The sequence below is a fragment of the Euleptes europaea genome, chromosome 3, assembly GCF_029931775.1.
Source record: "Euleptes europaea isolate rEulEur1 chromosome 3, rEulEur1.hap1, whole genome shotgun sequence".
Classification (NCBI taxonomy): Eukaryota; Metazoa; Chordata; class Lepidosauria; order Squamata; family Sphaerodactylidae; genus Euleptes; species Euleptes europaea.
Genome location: NC_079314.1, coordinates 37940043 through 37959483, shown reverse-complemented (window position 1 = coordinate 37959483; position 19441 = coordinate 37940043). Strand labels below are relative to the sequence as shown.

Here is a 19441-nt window from a genome sequence, read left to right as displayed (position 1 = left end):
TCTTGGATGACTTGGATGACATACTTGCTAAATAGCATCCAGATGGGTTACTGTGGATCAAACTCAATATAATCCACGTGCTGGCCACCTATTTTGTTTTAAATGTGAATGGGGCAGACATGTGATTAAACAGACATATCTGCCACCATCATGTTTAGTTTGATCTGATGGCAAATTACCTTTAGGAGTTCCTCCCCCTCTTACTTAACAACAGAGAGAGTGTCTGTCATTTTTCCTGGCTGTTGCTGTTCTTGCTGCTATTGTTAGGAATTGTGAATTTTTATAAAAATGTATTTTGATGCTTTTATGTTTTGCCCTTTTAATCAATTCTCCATTGTAATGGCTTTAGGGTCCCTTTGAACCCAAAATAGTATTATTAATGAATTAATAAATGAAAATGGATTGATGCAATTCTTTATGGCTTCACTTGACAATTCGGGCTCTTTTTAATACATGGGCCTCTGGGCTAAATCTTCACTTCTTTAAATTTCCATGAAAAAGGAGTTCCATTTAACAGCATCAGGATATTCAGGGCTGCTTCTCAACTTATGATTTCACTCAGACACATTTGTATATCTAGGACACACCAGAGCCAGGTATGAAATCACGGCTTCCCCTTCCTGTCTGCATCAAAAAAACAGAGCTAGCACGGCCATTTTTTCATCTCAAATACACACATTCTCATACTTTTACGTGAACAGGGCTAGCTGAAGGATTTTTGGTACCCTATGTGAACTATGAATTTGGTGGCCCCTATTCAACACAGAAAAGTGAGAATGAATTTTACCTTTAATTTACTTGGTATTCAAAATAATGTAAAAATAAACACAGAAACTCACCTTCATCTAATCTGACACCCCTTAAACCATGGTGCCCTTGGAAACCACCTAGCTTCCCATATAGTCAGGCCAGCCATGCACGTGAACCTCTATGTATGAAATTGCAGTGTGAGAAATAGCCCTGACTGAGGCAAAGATAGGCTCATACATTTGTAGACTGAACCTTTAGGAGATGCATTTCTGGACTCAATATAGTCCCAAGATCACTGTCATTCACAGTAGTGGTGAATGTTTATTATCAGGCAAATAAGTCCATAATCATACAGAAATATTTATAAGGGGCATTGATGGGAAAGCAGATTTCTTATACTGCAACCAAAGTACTGTATCCTGCTTGCAGAATACATCTTCATGATTTTAATGTAATCCAATTGCATATTTGGACTTTCATAGGTTTTGAAAGGGAAGCAAGGGGAGAACAGATGCCTCATCATGGAACAATACAAAGGTAGATAAGACATTAACAGTAGTATCCTTCTAAGCCCACCCTTCTAAACCCACTGACTTCATAAAATAGCTGATGTCTACGTAATAGTTTTAAACCAGTTTCAAAACATTGTGATTGTCATACTGTAGCTCCCAATCAAGAAACGCTGAGAACTAACCCTAACTCTAAGCCTCTAAGAAAATGACCTACTTAAGAAATCTTCTGTTGGGATTTCTCCCAGGCGGTCAACATCCTTCTCTCGGCATTCCTTCAACATATCTTTCCAACAATGTTGAACACTTTTTTGGAGTTTATTTTCAATTGGTTTGCAGTTCAGAATAGGTGAACTCTGAACTGCTGCAGTACATGGCCTGCTGGCATCTGGCATCTAAAAATAAGAGACTGGCAGCTGTAAAAATCATCATAATTAAAGACTGAAAAGGAAGTTAATTTAATGGTGAATAATTCTTCTTTTAAGTTTCCATTTTATTTAAACTCAGAGTATTAAATGCTTTTATTTGACATTACAAATTTAGAAAAATAATGGGTATGAGATCTCCAGAATGATTGAAATGAATGGGACCTCCTCAAGAACTATGATTTTCAATTTTTAGGCACATTTCCTCGAGAAAAAGGCCCAGAGGGTCACTTCTGTGTGCACGTATAGGATGAGGCAATGTGAGTGATCCATAAGAGATACAACATATCATTCAGACCTTCCATATCACATCAAATACAATGCTTTTCAGTGGAGTCAGCTCATGCATTCAGTCACCTAGAATAATTTAACATTCCATGCTTCTATGGGTCAATGAGCCCTAACAGGGATGGCCCAGGCTAGCCCGATCTCATCATGTCTTTGAAGCTAAGCAGGGTCAGCCCTGGTTAATGCTTGGATGGGAGACCACCAAATAAGTCCAGGGTTGCTATGCAGAGGCAGGCAATGGCAAACCACCTATGTTCCATCTCTTGCCTTGAAAAGTCTATGGATTCACCATAAGTTGGCTGCAACTTGACAACACACACACACACAAACACTCAGGCTAATGAAGAATGTCTGTGAAGCATTTGGTGGTATTCTTCCCATTTATATTTTACTTATCAATAAACAGAATGCAGTTAAAAAGTAAAGGATGCAAGAGTTGCTACCTAATTGGGGGCTTATTAGTTCAGAGGGAAGACAAGGTTTATAAAATTATGCATGGAGTGCAGAAAGTGGATAGCGAGAATTTTTTCTCCATCTCCCATAATACTAGCATTGATGGCAGCCCAATGAAAATAATGGGCAGTATATACACTCAAATAGTGACTGACTTATGGAATTTGCTGCTGCAAGATGCGATGATGACTAGGGCTGTGCGTTCAGCAAAGCCGAACTGGGGGGAAATGGCGGTGATTTAAAGGGAGCCAAAAAGCAGATTCAGAACAATGCCAATTTTTTTCCGGCCCTGTCGCCATTAAAAAAAAAGATTGGGGGGAAATCCCCTTTCCTCCTCCCTCTCTCTCTTCCTAACTTATGTACTGGCCGGCCAGGCCGGCGCAGAACTCTGCTGCCTCCGTGTGGGTCTTCGAGGTGGCAGGAAGTGCAGAGCTGAATGCTGGGCTCGGCTGAGTCTAGCATTCAGTTCTGCGCCGCCTCAGAACTCCACATGGGTCTTAGATGGGTCTCAGCCAAGCTGAGCCTAGGCATTCAGCTCTAAGCCGCTGTCTCCGAACTCCATGTGGGTCTCAGAGGCAGCAGGCAGCACAGAGCTGAATGCTGGGCTCGGCTTGACCAAGCCCAGCTTTCAGCTCTGCACTGCCACCGAACTCCATGTGGCCGAGCCCAATGTTCAGCTCTGCGCTGTCTACCCCCTGTGAGGCCCATGTGGAATCCGGAGGCCATGTGGGTTTTTTTGGTCGGGTATAATAGACCTGAAGTTTTTCAAATTTTTAAAAAGCCAGAAAAAAACCATACCAGTATGGAGATTCAGCTTTTTTCAGATTTTTTTTAACGTTTTGGGATTTATTAAACCCGAAACCAAAAAATACCCCCCCCACACACACAAATTGGTGCACACCCCTAATGATGACCATTAGCTCAGGTAGCTTTAAAGAGAGATTAAAGAAAGTTCTGGGAGATGGGACATTAATAGCTAGGTTTGGATTCCCCACTCCTCCACATGAGCGGCGGAGGCTAATCTGGTAAACTGGATTTGTTTCCCCCGCTCCTCCACATGAAGCCAGCTGGCTGACCTTGGGCAAGTCATTCTCTCTCAGCCCCACCTACCTCACGGGGTGTCTGTTGTGGGGAGAGGAAGGGAAGGTGATTGTAAGCCGGTTTGATTCTCCCTTAAGTGGTAGAGAAAGTTGTCATATAAAAACCAACTCTTCTTCTTCTACTCCGTGAAACAGGATGCTGGACTAGATCCGGCATGGCTGCATTTATGGTTTTATGTACCTTCAGGTATTTTAAGTTTTCAAGTGTCCCCCTCCCCTCAAAATTATAAACCATGTCATCCGGAGTGTGGACCAAAAAATCCGCACAATCACTGTGTTGCAAGTTCTTAGATGCCTTAGGGGAAGAAGGGGTTGCTTAGCAACCTCACTAAAAAGGCAGTGGAGGGAAGAAAGAAGCAGCAAGAAAGCAGGTGGGAGGAGAGATGGTAATGGGAAGGAAGCAGGGAAGCAGGGAGGAAACTCAGCAGTGGAAGGAAGTAGGGGCTTCTAGAGGGGCAAAGGCAGCCAGAACTGCAAGAGAAGCAAATCTGGGAAAGGAAGGGATAAGCAGAGGTGTTGCAAGAGGGGAGAAGATGGCACAGGGGAAAGAAGAAGGAAGCAAGAGGGTGGGAAAGGGAAAATGTGGGAAGAAGAGGAAGAGCGACAGTGGAAGGAAGACAGAGGAAGAAAAATGCTGGCAAAGAAAAGGAGGATGTGGAAGGCTGAAGGGAAAAAGGAGCAGTGGAAGTGGGAAGCAAGAAGTTGGAGCAGAAAATGGTGACAAGAGGGGAATTTCCCCATGGGTTTCTAGCCAATCTTCACTGGTACTTTACTAATTGACAAATAAATAACTTGCCAAATTAAATTGAAATGCCATATAGTCTCTATATGGCTAAAATTGCGATAATATTCCATGAAACTGACAGGCTTTCTCAACAGTGAAGTATACTGCCATTAAAAACTTGGAGGAAGAGTGGCAATACAAATGGCATAAGTAAAACTGAAAAACTGGGATTTCTTTTCCTAAACTATATCATTCCATGAGAAGAATCCTGGCCACTTACTTTGTTTGGAGATGATGGAGACCTAGCTGTTCTGGGGCGTGAAGGCAACTGTGATGCGGGTTCAGCTAGCATTGCAGGCTTTTCAGGGCCTTCAAAATGGTTTGCACTGGGAGTATCAGGCATTGCAGATGCTTCAGTATTGAACTTCCTCAAAAATGCAGGATATTTCAATTTCCCACTAAGGTCAAGAGGGACAGTATTCCAGAGACTCTCAAACTATTCAAGCAGACAAAATTATCAGTGCGTTGAAAAACAACAACAGGCAAAACAAGCACATTATGTTTTTTCTTGAAGAGTTCACTTCTGCCTGCAAACCCTTTTATCTGGAAAAATATTTCCCAAATCCCTGGTGCATGGGGACTCCCTGTAGTTATTCAGTGGGGAAAGAAAGGCACTTCGAACATGTTCAGAGGACTTTCATTTATTCCAGGGTAGGGGAAGTCTTGTAATTCAGATCCAGGCAGGAATCTTCCTACCTTCTGTTGGCACCTTGGTGAGCATGGGCCAGATTAGGTAGAGTAGGGTTGTCAGGTCCCTCTTTGCCACCGGCAAGAGGTTTTTTGGGTGGAGCCTGAGGAGGGCAGAATTTGGGGAGGGGAGGGACTTCAATGCCATAGAGTCCAATTGCCAAAGCAGCTATTTTCTCCAGGTGAACTGATCTCTGTCGGCTGGAGATCAGTTGAAATAGCAGGAGATCTCCAGCTAGTATCTGGAGGCTGGCAACCCTAAGGTAGAGAGACCATGATACCATCACATTGGTAAGAGGGAAAAATTAAATACACTTGGATTTGCAGCCACTGATAAAACAAGACTGCGCTTACCTCTAACTGTTTGCATCGAGTGGTCATCTGAGTGGTCACATATGGGTTACTGTGCACATGCAGGCCTACCATGGAGAATTGCTGAAGCTCAAAAACTCTAAAGGGTGCTCCTTGCCCCCTCCTCCATGCTGCTTTCTCACCTTTCCCAGCATAAAAGGAGGGAGCGGAGCACCCTTCCCTCGGTTCCTCATTGCTGCATTGGAGAGAATAGCTTTACTCATTCTATATATCAGAGCTCACAGAGGGGCAGGATGGAGGGATGTGTGACTGCATAGGTGACACTCGATGAATAACAGTTACAGGTAAGCCCAACCGTTGAGTCTCAGTGAAAATAAATAAATGCTATCTTTAAGGCTAATAACATAGCAGACAATTCTGCAGGTGACATTCCTCCTGTCCATTGCTTTCCTGGTCTTTCTGCCCATTCTCCATTGGAGAATATAAAAATAATGTGTGTGTTATAGTAGCCAAAGGATGAGGAAAACAGAATGGGTAAGGAGAGAGCAGTTGGAGTTGTGCCAATTGCACAGTCTTCTGCTGCATCCTTTACTTTAAATGATAGTACCATGGGTTACTATTTACACACACGTGCAAAGGTCCATTAGATAAATAAGTACACTAAAAGACCTTGGGGAAATTCCCTTCAGGGTGCCTTACCTGCTGATCAGTCAGAAGCATAAACCACCGGTGGCAAATATTTCTGAAGTCTTCTTTTGACACGACATTTGTCTTTCCACAATCTGCATTTTTAAAGTCTTGCTCAATGGCCTGAAAACGAGTGCTCACTACTTCTCGTATACGGTCGAATACCTGTTGATTCGTCAGATCCCCACAGGCAAATTTCATACGGTCTCTCTCAGTCTAGATGGAACATACACAAAAGAATCACAAAGGAATCCACTGACTTATGGTATAAAACACAGCCAAGGAATTCCACAGACAAGGCCAGCTTAGTTTGTCTGCATTAATGCAGCCAGTTTGAAACTAGGCTAGCAATGCCATAAAAAACTGCATACAGAAATAAAAGTCCTCTCTTAAAATATGTTGAACTTCTCTGGGCTGCCATCATGGTCTGAACAACTTAATTGTTGTTCAACTAAACAACTTAATCCATACAGCAAGATTTGAGGTATGCATAAATGGCATACTGTTGCACTGAAGGCTTAAAATATTTGATTTGGCTAATAAATTAGTAAATATGAGCAAAATATGGCTTATTCTGCCCATCTTCCCAAATGAGTCACAACTGGACCCCCATGTGAATCTGATATTCACACATCTCAGTGGTATAGAATCACATCTCAGGGAAGGAGATTCCAGTGTTTGTATGAAGGGAGCTACAGACCACACACAGTCCTTAGGCGATCATTCAGGTATTATTTATATTATTTCTATAACACCTTGACTGTTCATGGTACTTGACAGTGTAACGCAACACAAACTGAGCACTACCCCAAAGAGCTTACAAACTAGATTGGGTACTGTGGAAGGGTAAGAGGTGAGGGAATACAGATACACACACTTAAGATTTGGTACAGTGGGGGACAGTGCTGGATTTACGTATAAGCTAAACAAGCTATAGCTTAGGGCCCCACTCTCTTGGGGGCCCCACAATTTTTTAAAGGAAATAATAATTATTTCACTATTAATATACTTCTTCTTAATTGTATTTCAGTTCAACAATTACTTTGATAAAATATATATTTTGTTATGTGCAAATGGCTTTAGATACCTATTAGGTCCATAAATTACCATATAGCATATATTCAACACAAAAAACAGTGACAATTTGTTGTTGACAAAGGACAGCTGGACATATAAAGGGCCACATTACCTTCAATAGCTTAGGGCCTCATCAAACCTAAATTTGGCCCTGGTGGGGGATGCAAATGAAGAGGCTATGTAAGGATTTAAACAAGATACTAAAGTCTACTACAATAAAAGCCCAAGAGGCACAAAAACATTTGCTATGTGGTTGTTGCTGCTCCACTTTAAACAATAATCCATTGATACTGGAGTTTTTGGAGGAACGGTTAAGGAAAGTTAACAACTCTTTAAATTGAATGTTTTTTTTAAAAAATTAAAATGAACCAAAACTTCTTTCAGGAGTTCAGTCCCTCCCTGTCAGTTGCAGTTCTTCCCAGGGAACAGACTCTAGTGCCTCTTTTAAAGTGGCTGCCCCTGTCAAGGCCCAGGAAAAATCTCTGACAGAAGGTACCACCAGCTCTTAGTTGATGCTAAGTATGGCCTGATAGGAGGCTAAATGCCAAATCCAATCTTCAGGTAAGATGTATTCCAGAATCCCATGCAACAATGTAAAGGTTTGTTGTGTGTCCTTTTAGTTCACAGACACCATTCTTCTCTGCTGCCCACCAGCCCCTTTTCCCCACAGGGGTCACCTTGGGTACAGCTGAACAAAGCTCCTATGGCTAGTGGGTTTGACACATAACAACCTCCATCATTTCCTTCAGTTGTCCGATTCAACTGTCCTGGAACTTTGCAGATCCAACATTCTGCCGGCCAGTTTAAAAGAGCCAAGCGCTTAAAAGTAATTTCACTTCCAATTATATCACAGACAAGAGGAAGCCTTATAATTGAGCTGTCGATATTTCATTTGGTGCTGGCACTGCAGAACTTTGATGCTAAAGGTAATGTTTTGGTTGACATAAACCTGATGGTGTCAAAGATGAGTTTGTGAGAAAAGCAGGCTAAAATATTTAAATACATAAATGGAAGGGTTACTTTATTGTGAAAAAGAACAGAAATGAGGGCATTCAGCTGAAACTGAGCGGAACATATACCCGAAAAATACCTTATCGGTATTTGTGTGTGTGCGTGGGGGGGGGGGGGTTGGCTCTCCCACATATTTTCTGGATTTTTCAGGAGATAGAAACAAATGGTCCTGAAAAAAACCCCAAATAGTCAGCACTTCCAGGAAGATCAAAAGCCAGCGTTTGCAGGCTCCCGGGGACTGTTTTTAACTTTCCCCCACCCTGGACTCGCAGTTGCAAGTTGACTTTGTTCATCTGCCTCCTGGGAGTTTAAATGGCTTCTTCTGTCAGTTTCAGGAGCATGTTTTACAAGGCTTTATGTTCCCTTCACTGTTACACTATTGCAATGCTCACTCAGTGCCTGAATTCCCTTTTCTCAGTTTGGAAATACATTATTCCTCCTGTTAAGCTTGCACTGGCAGACTGGCACTGGGTTCTGCTGGGCATTCTGTGTTGCCACTCCTTCCAATTTTACAGGCCCCTATTTTCCTCCATTTGGGGGCCCATAAAATTGGACCCCCTGACCCAATTGTTACCAAAGTTGGGACTTTGTGTAAGGAGAATCACCAGCAGCAAGGCTGCAAATTTGGTGCCATTACCTTAAAAAGAACCCCTCCTCAAGCCCTGGAAAGATTCTGCATAGACTATGTTGAAGCTATTTTTTAACAAGATTCCTGAATGGGTATAGGTATTTGGGAAAATTTGGAAATCCTGACAATTTTTGGGTCCAATATACCCAAATCTGAATTTCACTGAATATTTTTTGCACACCCCAGAAACTCAATCAACAGGATGCTGATCACAGTCTAGAGTAGTTAAATGCAACAAGAAAAAAAGAGTTGGCATCATAAGAATTAGAAAAAAGCATTAAGCAGATGTTCTTTGTTATATAACCTCAAAATCAGCATACTGACCAAAATGAAGAAACTATTGCACAAGAATTTCCATATGACATTATTCAGAACACTGCTGCTAAAAATTTGGTAATGAGTGAGATTCAAAATCCTTCCAAAATGCAGCAGAGATTGGCTAAGTACAGCTGAATAACTTTGTGAAAAACAGACTTGTTGATAGTTGTACAACAAGAAAGTTCACAGATCCACCATTCATCTCAAAGTGCTAACCCTTTCATCATTCTAAAAGGGAAGCTAGAAATCAAGGGAAAAAAGAATCCACACAGAAGGCAGACAGAACTACATACCAGCACTAAACCACTGTGCACCAAGCTGGTGGAAAGGTGGAGCAATGTGTACACAAAGTCATGATTGTGCTTGTTTCCCTGGTGCCCGTTTCCCTTGTTACAGCTAATGCTGCAATTCTGGCAGTCTTGTGGACTGAAGGTGTGCTTTGTTGGCCACGGATTACTCCTGTTGAAATATCCTGCCTAACTGCACCCTAACTGTATCGCTTTGAAAACCTTTAGAAGTCAGAAACTTTGGTGAGCTTGCAGATCGTTTCTTGAACTCATTTGGAATACAAGAAGGTCCTTTGACAAAATCAATATTATATTTAACCATAACAGAGAATTATTATTAAGGCTTGTACGAGGAAGACTTATTTGAAACATTCTCTTCCACTCAGAATGGTGTTACCTAGTATATTTTTACCCCATCCTTCCCCCAGGAGCCCAGGGCAGCTAACATCATTCTCCTCTCCTGGATTTTTATCCTCACAACAACCCTTTGAGGTAGGTTAGTCTAATAGAAAACCTGGCTCAAGTTTACCCAGTGAGTTTCAAATGCACTGGGAATTTGAACCTAGGTCTCCCAGATTATAGCCCAATACTCTAACCACTACACTAGTCCCCAGCAAGTAGACTGACTTTCTAGCTGTGCCTGGTAACAAACCTTCTTACTGGATGTGCTCTTGTTGACAAGGCAGTCATAGCTGCTGGTAAATTTCAAGAAGAAGAAAAGGTATGAACATTAAATCTTATGTCAGACTCTCAGCAACTACAGCCAAACTGCAAAGAAGCTAATACCAAACTTATGCTGCACTGTATACACACAACACTATGTACAATGTCATGGTTCTAAAAGATATCCAATACAGACAAGGTATTGTATCAGATGTTTTGTGATACAATTGATGCTCTTGCTGGCACATTTTGACAAAATGGAAAGTTAAGAAGTGCAAATGAAGCTCACCACATCCAAATACTCTAAATATAAAACTATCCACCACTGAGTCACTTAAAAAAAAAACCTCCTCCCCTTGCATGAAATATCAGGATGTGATACAGTGTCTTGCTTGGCTGGACACAGCAAGAGGACTGCATGGGTACGTCGCCTACTCCAAAAACCTGGAACTGGTGAACTAACAAATGAAATATTGAGGAATGAGGGATGCAGAAGTTTTCTGCAAGTTGTGATACATTACACGATTTTACAAACGCAAATCGACAGAAACATCTGATGTACTGAGACTTCATCTCCAGCATGCACACTAGCAAATGGTGGGAGGGAAGAAAGCCACGGGCCCCAAACCTGTCCTATTAATCTCCTCAAAACAGTAGACTGAAAAAAATGAAAGATGGACAGAGATCTCCAGAGCCTGTATCACTTGTACAAAATGTTTGCTTACAGTAGACACACAAAATAATGACTATTTTATAATTGCTTACTTGTGTAATTGCAACGTTTTACTCCACTTTTCTCTTCACTGTAAGACTCAAAGTGGTTTACATGGCAATTTGAAGCTGAGCTACACAGCAAGCAGCCTTTGAATTACCCACATCTTAACTGTCTTTTGAGAATGAAAGGCCTCAGGTAGGTATGGTCTCTATCTTTTCCCAGGGCAGAAATTCTGTAGTGCCAGCGCTAAGCAGCCAGTCTTCATCAGTGTGGCTAGAAACACTCTCTTCCCCAGAAGCAATTGCTCTTGCAGAAAAAGTGAACAAGTTTAACTAAGTTTTAGAAAGTATCTTTACCTGACAAACTTTTGCACGCAGAATACATTTTACTCTTACTTATTAAAAGAATATCGATATCTCCTTAGACTCAAGACGGCTAACAAACCCACATCGAGATGCAAAGACACAAAAACAAAGTCACGGTTCATCAACAGGATATAAAAACAATGCACAGGTTAAAAACCACACAGGTTTAAAAACACAGCTAGATTTACCAAAGCAGTTTACCCCTCCTTCAGTGTCCTTTGGAATAAAAATGTCACGCATGCCTTCCTAAATGCGAAGAGTGAAAGGTGCCCTCAGCACCTAACCTAGTAAGCCATTCCAGTGGACTGGAATTACCACAGAGAAAGCCCATGATTTGACTGTTGCCATACCAACAGTCCTAAGTGAGGTCATCGCCAGGAGAAGGTGCCTGGGACGGGAGGATGCTGGGAGATGTGGTTTGATGAGTGTGAGGGCCCCAAGCTGTAAAGGGAACGATACAACGTCTGTGAATTAATTTGCCTTGTCAACTAGCCTTAGAAGTACTTCAGGCTCCTTTCTGGTAGCCACTGTTGATTGCATATCCCACTTTTTGGGGCTTGATTTTAAACCAGTATATGAAATCTATATGATTAATGAATGTTTATTAGGAGGCTTCCCTTGCTTCTCTCTGCTTCTTCCCAAGCACTGTTGCTTCCCCCCCCCTCGATCACCATTGCCTCCCATGCCCAACTCACCATCTTTGTGCCCTTCTCCCAGCTGCCGCCTTTCAGCCCCAACAATAAATCTTCAGGCAGGTCCCTCAGCATCCCTGACACTGTGCTTAATGTTTGCTTACAGTAAAAAAGGTAATGGTCCCCTGTGCAAGCACCGGGTCATTCCTGACCCATGGGGTGACGTCACATCCTGACGTTTACTATGCAGACTTTGTTTGTGGGGTGGTTTGCCAGTGCCTTCCCCAGTCATCTTCCCTTTACCCCCAGCAAGCTGGGTACTCATTTTACTGACCTCGGAAGGATGGAAGGCTGAGTCAACCTTGAGCCGGCTACCTGAAACCGACTTCCGTTGGGATCAAACTCAGGTCATGAGCAGAGCTTGGACTGCAGTACTGCAGCTTACCACTCTGCGCCATGGGGCTCCTTTGCTTACAATAGACACACAAAATAATGACTATTTCATAACTGTTTACTTATTCAATTGCAACGTTTTACTCCACTTTTTCTCTTCACTGCAGGACTAAAAGTGGTTTGCATGGCAATTTGAAGCCAAGTTACACAGCAAGCAGCCTCTGAATTACCCACATCTTAACTGTGAGAATAAAAGGTCTCAGGTAGGTATGGTCTTTTATCTTTTCCCTGGGCTGCCAACTCTGCTTTTCTTTCTGTGGGACTGTGGGACATTTTATTGCCACCCAAGAGCGTAACTCTGCTGCTTGATCTTCTCATGATTTCGTTGGGGCCACTGGGAGCTCTGCCTAAAGTTCCCCTACACTGAATCTCTGGAACAGCAGCCTGAGGATAGGTAAACTTCTCTGTTCACTCCTCTTAAAAATACTCCTTTCCCCTTCTTTAAACCCCTCTCTCACTTCTCCTTGTGGCCATTCCCTGGTGCAGAATTCCCACTCCGCCAGAGGCTAGCGCTCACTTTTACTTTCTCATTATCTCCCCTCATGTAACTCTTCATATGCACGTCCTTCTGAACAAAACAATTGCACTGTTCTTATACTTGAGTGCATTTTCAGCGGGTCAGTTTTCTAAGCTAGTTCGACTATGGAAGCAAGAAGAGGGCTACCCCGGACGCTGTGTTTAATTCTCCCAAATTGGTTGCAGTTCTGGGTGAGTGTCCCAAATTCAAGTTAGAGAGTCCACACATGTCTAAGAGAACATGTGAAAGGGAGCACATGTGGTAACAGGACATAACCTGAACATCGCTTTTGGACAACAAGCTGGACCAGCACTTCAGGGCTCTGTTCTGTGGAGTGAATGTGAAGCTAATGATCATTAGAGAACAAAAGCTATCAAGACTTGCTAGGGTTTCCAACCTCCAGGTAATAACTGGAGATCTCCTGCTATTACAACTGATCTCCAGCTGATAGAGATCAGTTCCCCTGGAGAAAATGGCCACTTTGGCCATTGGACTCTATAGCATTGAAATCCCTTCCTTCCCCAAACCCCGCCCTCCTCAGGCTCTGCCCCAAAAACCTCCCACTGGTGACAAAGGGGAACCTGGTAACCCTAAGACCTACCCAATATCCCCTACTATACTCCATGGACTGCAGTGGAAAAGAACTACAACCATTATCACAGCTAAACCTGTGGAGAGGGTATTTGGTCATCCGAAGCAGGGCTGTGCTCAGTCTACACTCTGTTGAATGTGAAGGAAGGCCTAATGATGGACATGCTATATCTCACACAAGATCTGCATGTAAAGAGGCACCCCAAAATGTCCTTGCTTCTGATCCTCTTGTTAACAAAGAGCCTCAGAACCGCAGGTACAAAGGCAGCTACCCTGAAAGGCAAAGTTATCTACATTACCCTTATACCTCTAGAGACCCTGAAAGACCAGACGTGCCTTAAGACTTCCTACCTCAGTATTCTCTTAGTAAAGTCCACCCCCTCTTTTAGAGGGCCAGTATGGATTATTGGTTAGATTGTCAGATGAGGATCTGGAAGACATAGGTTGGAATCCCCACTCAGCCATGGAAACATGCTGGGTGACTTTGTGCCAGTCAAAAGCTCTCAGCCCAACCTACCTCACAGGGTTGTTGTGAGGATAAAATGGAGGAGAGCCCCTGAATCTTAACTTAAGCCCACTGAATCTACTGCTCCAGAGGAGAAATTGCCCTCATCTATGTGACAGCTGTCCAGATATTTGAAGAAAAGAGCAAGAGTCCAGTAGCCCCTTAAAGACTAACAAAATTTCTGGCAGGGAATGAGCTTTCGGGAGCCACAGCTCACTTCTTCAGATACAGATAGAATGTGATTCCATCTATCCTTAAGTAGAGACAAGTGAATTAGACACACAGTGGCAATGTAAATGTCAAGAGCAAGTAAATGACATTAGCAGGCGTGATTGGATTAGGTGTGATATGCAGAGGGGTAGTAGGTGTGGATAACTTAGCATTGGTAATGAGACAGGAATCCCAGATCTCTATTAAGTCCCGGAGAATGCATAGTCTTGTTGCAAAACCTTGAGCTTCATCATTAGTTGTAATTCAGCAGTCTCTCTTTCTAATCTCCCTTTGAAATCCCTTTGTAAGAGAAATTTGAAGAGTGTGATCATGTCCCCTCCACCCTATTCTTCTCTTCTTTGGGTAAAATGTACCAATTCCCTTGAACCTTTCCATTTAACACTTGTTCTTCAGACCCCTGATCATTGTCATTGCCCTCCTCCATTTCAGTCTGTCTATGTCTTAAAGTGTGACCTCTGACACGGTGGACTCAATTGTTCAGGTAAGGTATGACTAGGGCAGGGCAGAATATAGTATAATCATTACTTAACGTTACTTGGATATGATTAATACAACCTATGGAGAGAGAAAAAATCCTCGTGAAAAATTATCAAATATATATGAACGATATGTGAAGTAATTTTTTTCTGTGAGAGCAGTAAAATTACAGAGCATCTAGGCTTCTAGGCAACCTGCCAGGCAGTTGAGCTGATACCTAGTAACTGTTGCTAAGGGAGTGATTTTCTCTCTAAGATTTTCACCGAGTCTCTCCCATATTTATAATGGGACAGAAGGATTCAAAATGCACAATGGCTAAGTTTATGACTGATCTGTTACTGGAAATTTAACCACTTTCATTGGCCACTTAGAATCATAAAGTTGGAAAGGACCACCAGGGTCATCAAGTCCAACCCCCTGCTTAATGCAGGAAATTCACAACTACCTCCCCCGCCCCCCACAGCCCTAGTGACCAGAAGATGGCCAAGATGCCCTCCCTTTCATCATCTGCCTAAGGTCATAGAATTAGCATTGCTGACAGGTGACCATCTAACCTCTTCTTAAAAACCTCCAGGGAAGGAGAGCTTACCACTTCCCGAGGAAGCCTGTTCCACTTAGTGGAGTTACAATTGCCAGCACTGTCTTGGCAAATCGTTTTTGAGGGCAATGGAGTTTGTGGAGGATGTGTTGTCAATTCCACATGACACTCTAGGAAGTTCCCGTATCTATGGTAAGGACCATAGAGACATGAGGAAAGTCCTACAGCTTTACTATGGAGACCATTTTCTGGCCTTCTTTTCTCTGGCTCCTCAGTTTCTCAAGGGTGAGTATTGGGTCTGAAGGTGGGGGCTTATCTGCCATGGGCAGGCAAGTGGAAAGCTTAAGTGGACTTTAATTGTTTGAAGGGTCTGGTCGGAGAGAACAAAAGACCAGCCTTGGCCTGGCCAGAATTTGTCAGGATGTCTGAAGAATTAAAATTCAGCTATTGCTGATGGAGGCCAGCATCAGCCTGGTCATAGTGAGTCCTAGTCTGACTGATAGGGGTTTTTAAATATATTTTCTTAGACCAATAGTAAAAGGTTGTAGAAATAATTAGATTTGAGTCCAGTAGCACCTTGGAGATCAACAAGAGTTTCAGGGTGTAAGCTTTCAAGAGTTAAAGCTCCCTTTGCCAGACACAGATTGTAGAAATAGAATACATCGATTTTTTAATGTTTAACTAGTGGCTAACTTGGACGTGCCCTGACCTGGATAGCCCCAGGCTAGCCTGAACTCATCATATCTCAGAAGCTAAGCTGGGTTGGCCCTGGTTATGATTTGTATGACCTCCAAAGACTACTGGGGTCATGATGCGGAGGCAGACAATGGCAAACCACCTCCAAGCATCACTAGCTTTGAAAACCCTATGGGGTCATCTCATCAATAACCGTAATAAATTGAATTGATTGGTAATTGACTACGGGGTCGCCATAAGTCAGCTGTGACTTCACGGCACATACAAACACACAGCTTGGACATAGATACTTTGTTAAAGGTAATTGATGTGCATAGATTCAAACCACAGCAAGTATTGTTAATATCAATTCCCAACTGCCTCTTTTTCAGGTTTTGAATGCTTACTATATGTCCTATATTGTTCTAAAAACATTTTACTTTATAAACTTTCATTTGTTTGGGTTTAACACCTCTTTTGTACAGGTTATCAGGTAAATAAACATTCAATAAAGTAGTGTAAAATTCATCCTAGGGAAGTGGTCTAAATTGTGTACAAGTTTCCAGGGGGTGGATAACCTTTTTCCTTTTTTGTTTCTCCACTTTCTGAAAGAGGAATTTGCCAGCAAGGCATGTCAGGAATTTATTGGCTTTCTTTAATTAGCAGACTTAGTTTCCCAATGGATATCAGAGCAGTTGAAGTCTCTCATTTTTATTAATTCATACTTCCCAGATACATCCGTAACCTGCTTCAGGAAAGCATCATCCACATTATCACTAGACTCCAAACACCATATTATTTTCTTTCTTTCTCCATTTATTTTAAATTTCAATTATGCTTGAAACACCCATCAGTTCAACTCATATTCTGCTCACCGGTCATGAGCAGGAGCCAATCATTCGTTGAGTTGCTGAATGGATCTGAATGGATTCGGATGTGTCCTTCTGCATGATTATACTGTTTTCTCATAGGATTAGACTGTCTTCTTGTAGCACCCCCGCTACCCATCTGTCGCTGCAACCACCTCTGATTTTTAAAAAGGCACATAGTAAAATGGAAAAAAAATCAGTTTGAGATGTTTTTATTTGAGAATTACTACTTAGTTTCTCAGTGTGCCTTTGGTGTCTGCCCATAAGCTCAGCTAATATTACAGTCAGTTCTTACAATCACTTCTCAAACAGATGCCGATCACTGCATAGGCACAAAAAGTAGGCATAGGATCATAGAGTTGGAAGGGACCACCAGAGTCCTCTAGTCCAACCCCCTGCACAAAGTAGGAATTTCAAAACTACCTCCCCCACACAATGCAGTCTAGCTGATGTTAGTCATTTGAAGGATGCATTTGATTATGAGGTGCACAAAGTTAGTGACTCCATGCCTTACACACATTTGTCAATTTACAGTGCAGTCCTATGTGAAGTTATTCCAGTCTAAGCCCACTGCACCGTAACTCTGGATATGATCACAATGTTAATGATCCAAATGACCATGATCCTCAGGGACACTACCTCTTCACCAGTATAGGAAATGATTTAGTTCTTGAACTGGGCCAAAGCCATTGCAAGCTGCAATGACCAAAAAGCTACTGTGCAAGTATAAAGTATTTTGTTCAGGATGAACTTTGCCAGGGAGTGTCAAAGAAATCCTATCAGGAGTTGGCTTTGTGTTTAACTAAGGGAGTTCAAGCAAGGTCTGTTCACCTAGTGAGAACGTTTACTGGGTATTTTCCCCCAGAAGTTCTTCCCAGCACTGCCCTGTTTGCTCTCTAGGATACCTGTGGTATACACATTTTTGACATACAGGGCTTCTCCCCCCCTTCTGTTGTTTCTACATTTTTTTAACAACTTATATGCTTCTACTACATTTCATTCACGGGTGTCATCCCATCAAATCTCAGTTATGTTTCTTAAACCATATTTACCTTCCTCTGCTTAGATGTTCAAGCTCAACTTGTTTATTTCACATATTCTGAATGAATGCTGAGTTAATGTTAATGTATAGATACCAAAAGCCACAGATATTATGCTCCATTGTACCTTCTGCTTCTTAGGTACACCCAAATTCCCACACTTCCTGTAGACCCGAGCCTTATCTTCAATACATAATTTGTGCTTACCTTCTAATACAAGAATTCTATCACAGATTTCCTGATTCTTCTATTAATAATTGCTACCCAGGATACTGTTTATCCATAGTGACGCTTTATCCAAAATTGGCTCTGGCCCCTATTTGTATTTTATTTATCCTTAAACTGCTTTATTTTCTCTCATAATATCTCTGCATCTCTTTTTTTTGCTCTCTGATGTTGCCCCAATATAATATCATTTACAGGCCCAGCAAGCCATGAAAAATTTATGTTACATACAATATATTGTTTCCACACTTGACCACACAGGAAATGTACTTTCAGGAAATATCAACATTTCTGTGGATCTACTGGAGTAACTCCCTCCTTTCTATTACTATAGCATTAGCCAACATATAGTGGCTTAGTAACTATTCAATTATAAAGGAGGAGGCCTCATTGCAGGAAGAACATTCCAATTTGCTTTGTTTCCCGTTTTCTTTTAAAATGGCTACAAGATATGGAGATATGCTCAATTTCATCCTATACTAAATAAAAAGGGGGGAAATATTCTATAGGTATTGGTAAACGCCAAGTAAGTTAGGTTACTGGTATCCCAAGCATCCTGGAAGAGTCAGATATTTTTGAGAACCAACTAGACACCATCACCACCCCAAGTCCAGTGGCACCTTAAAGACTAACATTTATTTCAACATAAGGTTTGTGAGACTAACACAGCTACCCCTTTGTAACAAACAAACAACCAGATATAAAGGATGATCAGTTGAAGGGAGCCACTCTTCTGGATGGGGGAGTCCCATCACTAGCAAAATATACAAAGAGCACAGGGAGGTTTTGGGGCTCAGCTTTGTCAATGGAGAAACATGTTGTTGTGTCTTTTTCTAATTGGTTTAGATAGGCTTTTAGATCTGGTTGAAATGTTGATTTTTAATATTATGTCAGCGGGGCTTCTTTTGAGAATTTGAATCATTTTGAACCTGATGGGTCTGAATATTCATAGGGCTTCTTTTTATCTTAAGGACGGTTTCTGATTACCCCTCTGGGCATTTAGCGCCATCAGATATATGAAGCTGTGATGGTGGAAAGTACTGTCAAGCTGCAGAGGATTCTGAATTCCTTTAAAAGGATTAAACTTTGGGTATCCAGTAGAATGACTCCTCTCCACAACCCAAATTTCTAAAACACCGAGAGTAGCCTTTTTCTTGGCATGCTAGCCATTCTTTTTCTTGACATGCTTTTTAAAATTTGTTAAGGAGATTCTCCCCTGCCCCTTTAGAGTAACAGCCAAATACACAGTCTCTCCATCTGCATCCTGACATAATACATTCCAGAAATGTCAGGGATGGAGATGTGCGCTGACATTCACTCTGTCATGTGTGTGTGCGTGCGCACAAAACTTGTTGCTATCAGCTACTTCTGCACTTAAGCCAAGTCAATTCTAATATTGTCAAATTACATTGTGTGAGTTGTCACTAGCCCACCCAATGGGTAAGAGGGCTGTGTGTGCTTTTCCTTGCACAGGACATTTACACATAGACTTGGTTCACAACACACAAGTGAGCAATATTGTTACCTACAAGTCCAGGAAATGTTTTCATCCTGCAAATCCTAAGCAGCCACATGGATATATTTTAAAACAAGAACAACAAAGACCTGATTTATTTTTAGCTGGCTGGT

The 19441-nt window shown here is 42.0% G+C and overlaps 1 protein-coding gene across 1 annotated transcript in view; it reads right to left on the bottom strand.

Moving 5' to 3' along the window:
- The window catches only part of EFCAB6 (EF-hand calcium binding domain 6), a 98385-nt gene that overhangs the window by 6293 nt on the left and 72651 nt on the right, over nt 1-19441 (bottom strand). The window contains exons 25-27 of the mRNA XM_056847244.1: nt 6008-6211; nt 4530-4745; nt 1477-1654 (exon numbers count right to left, since the gene is read on the bottom strand). Coding sequence (XP_056703222.1) covers nt 1477-1654; nt 4530-4745; nt 6008-6211 — 598 coding nt within the window. The remainder of the gene's footprint in view (nt 1-1476; nt 1655-4529; nt 4746-6007; nt 6212-19441) is intronic.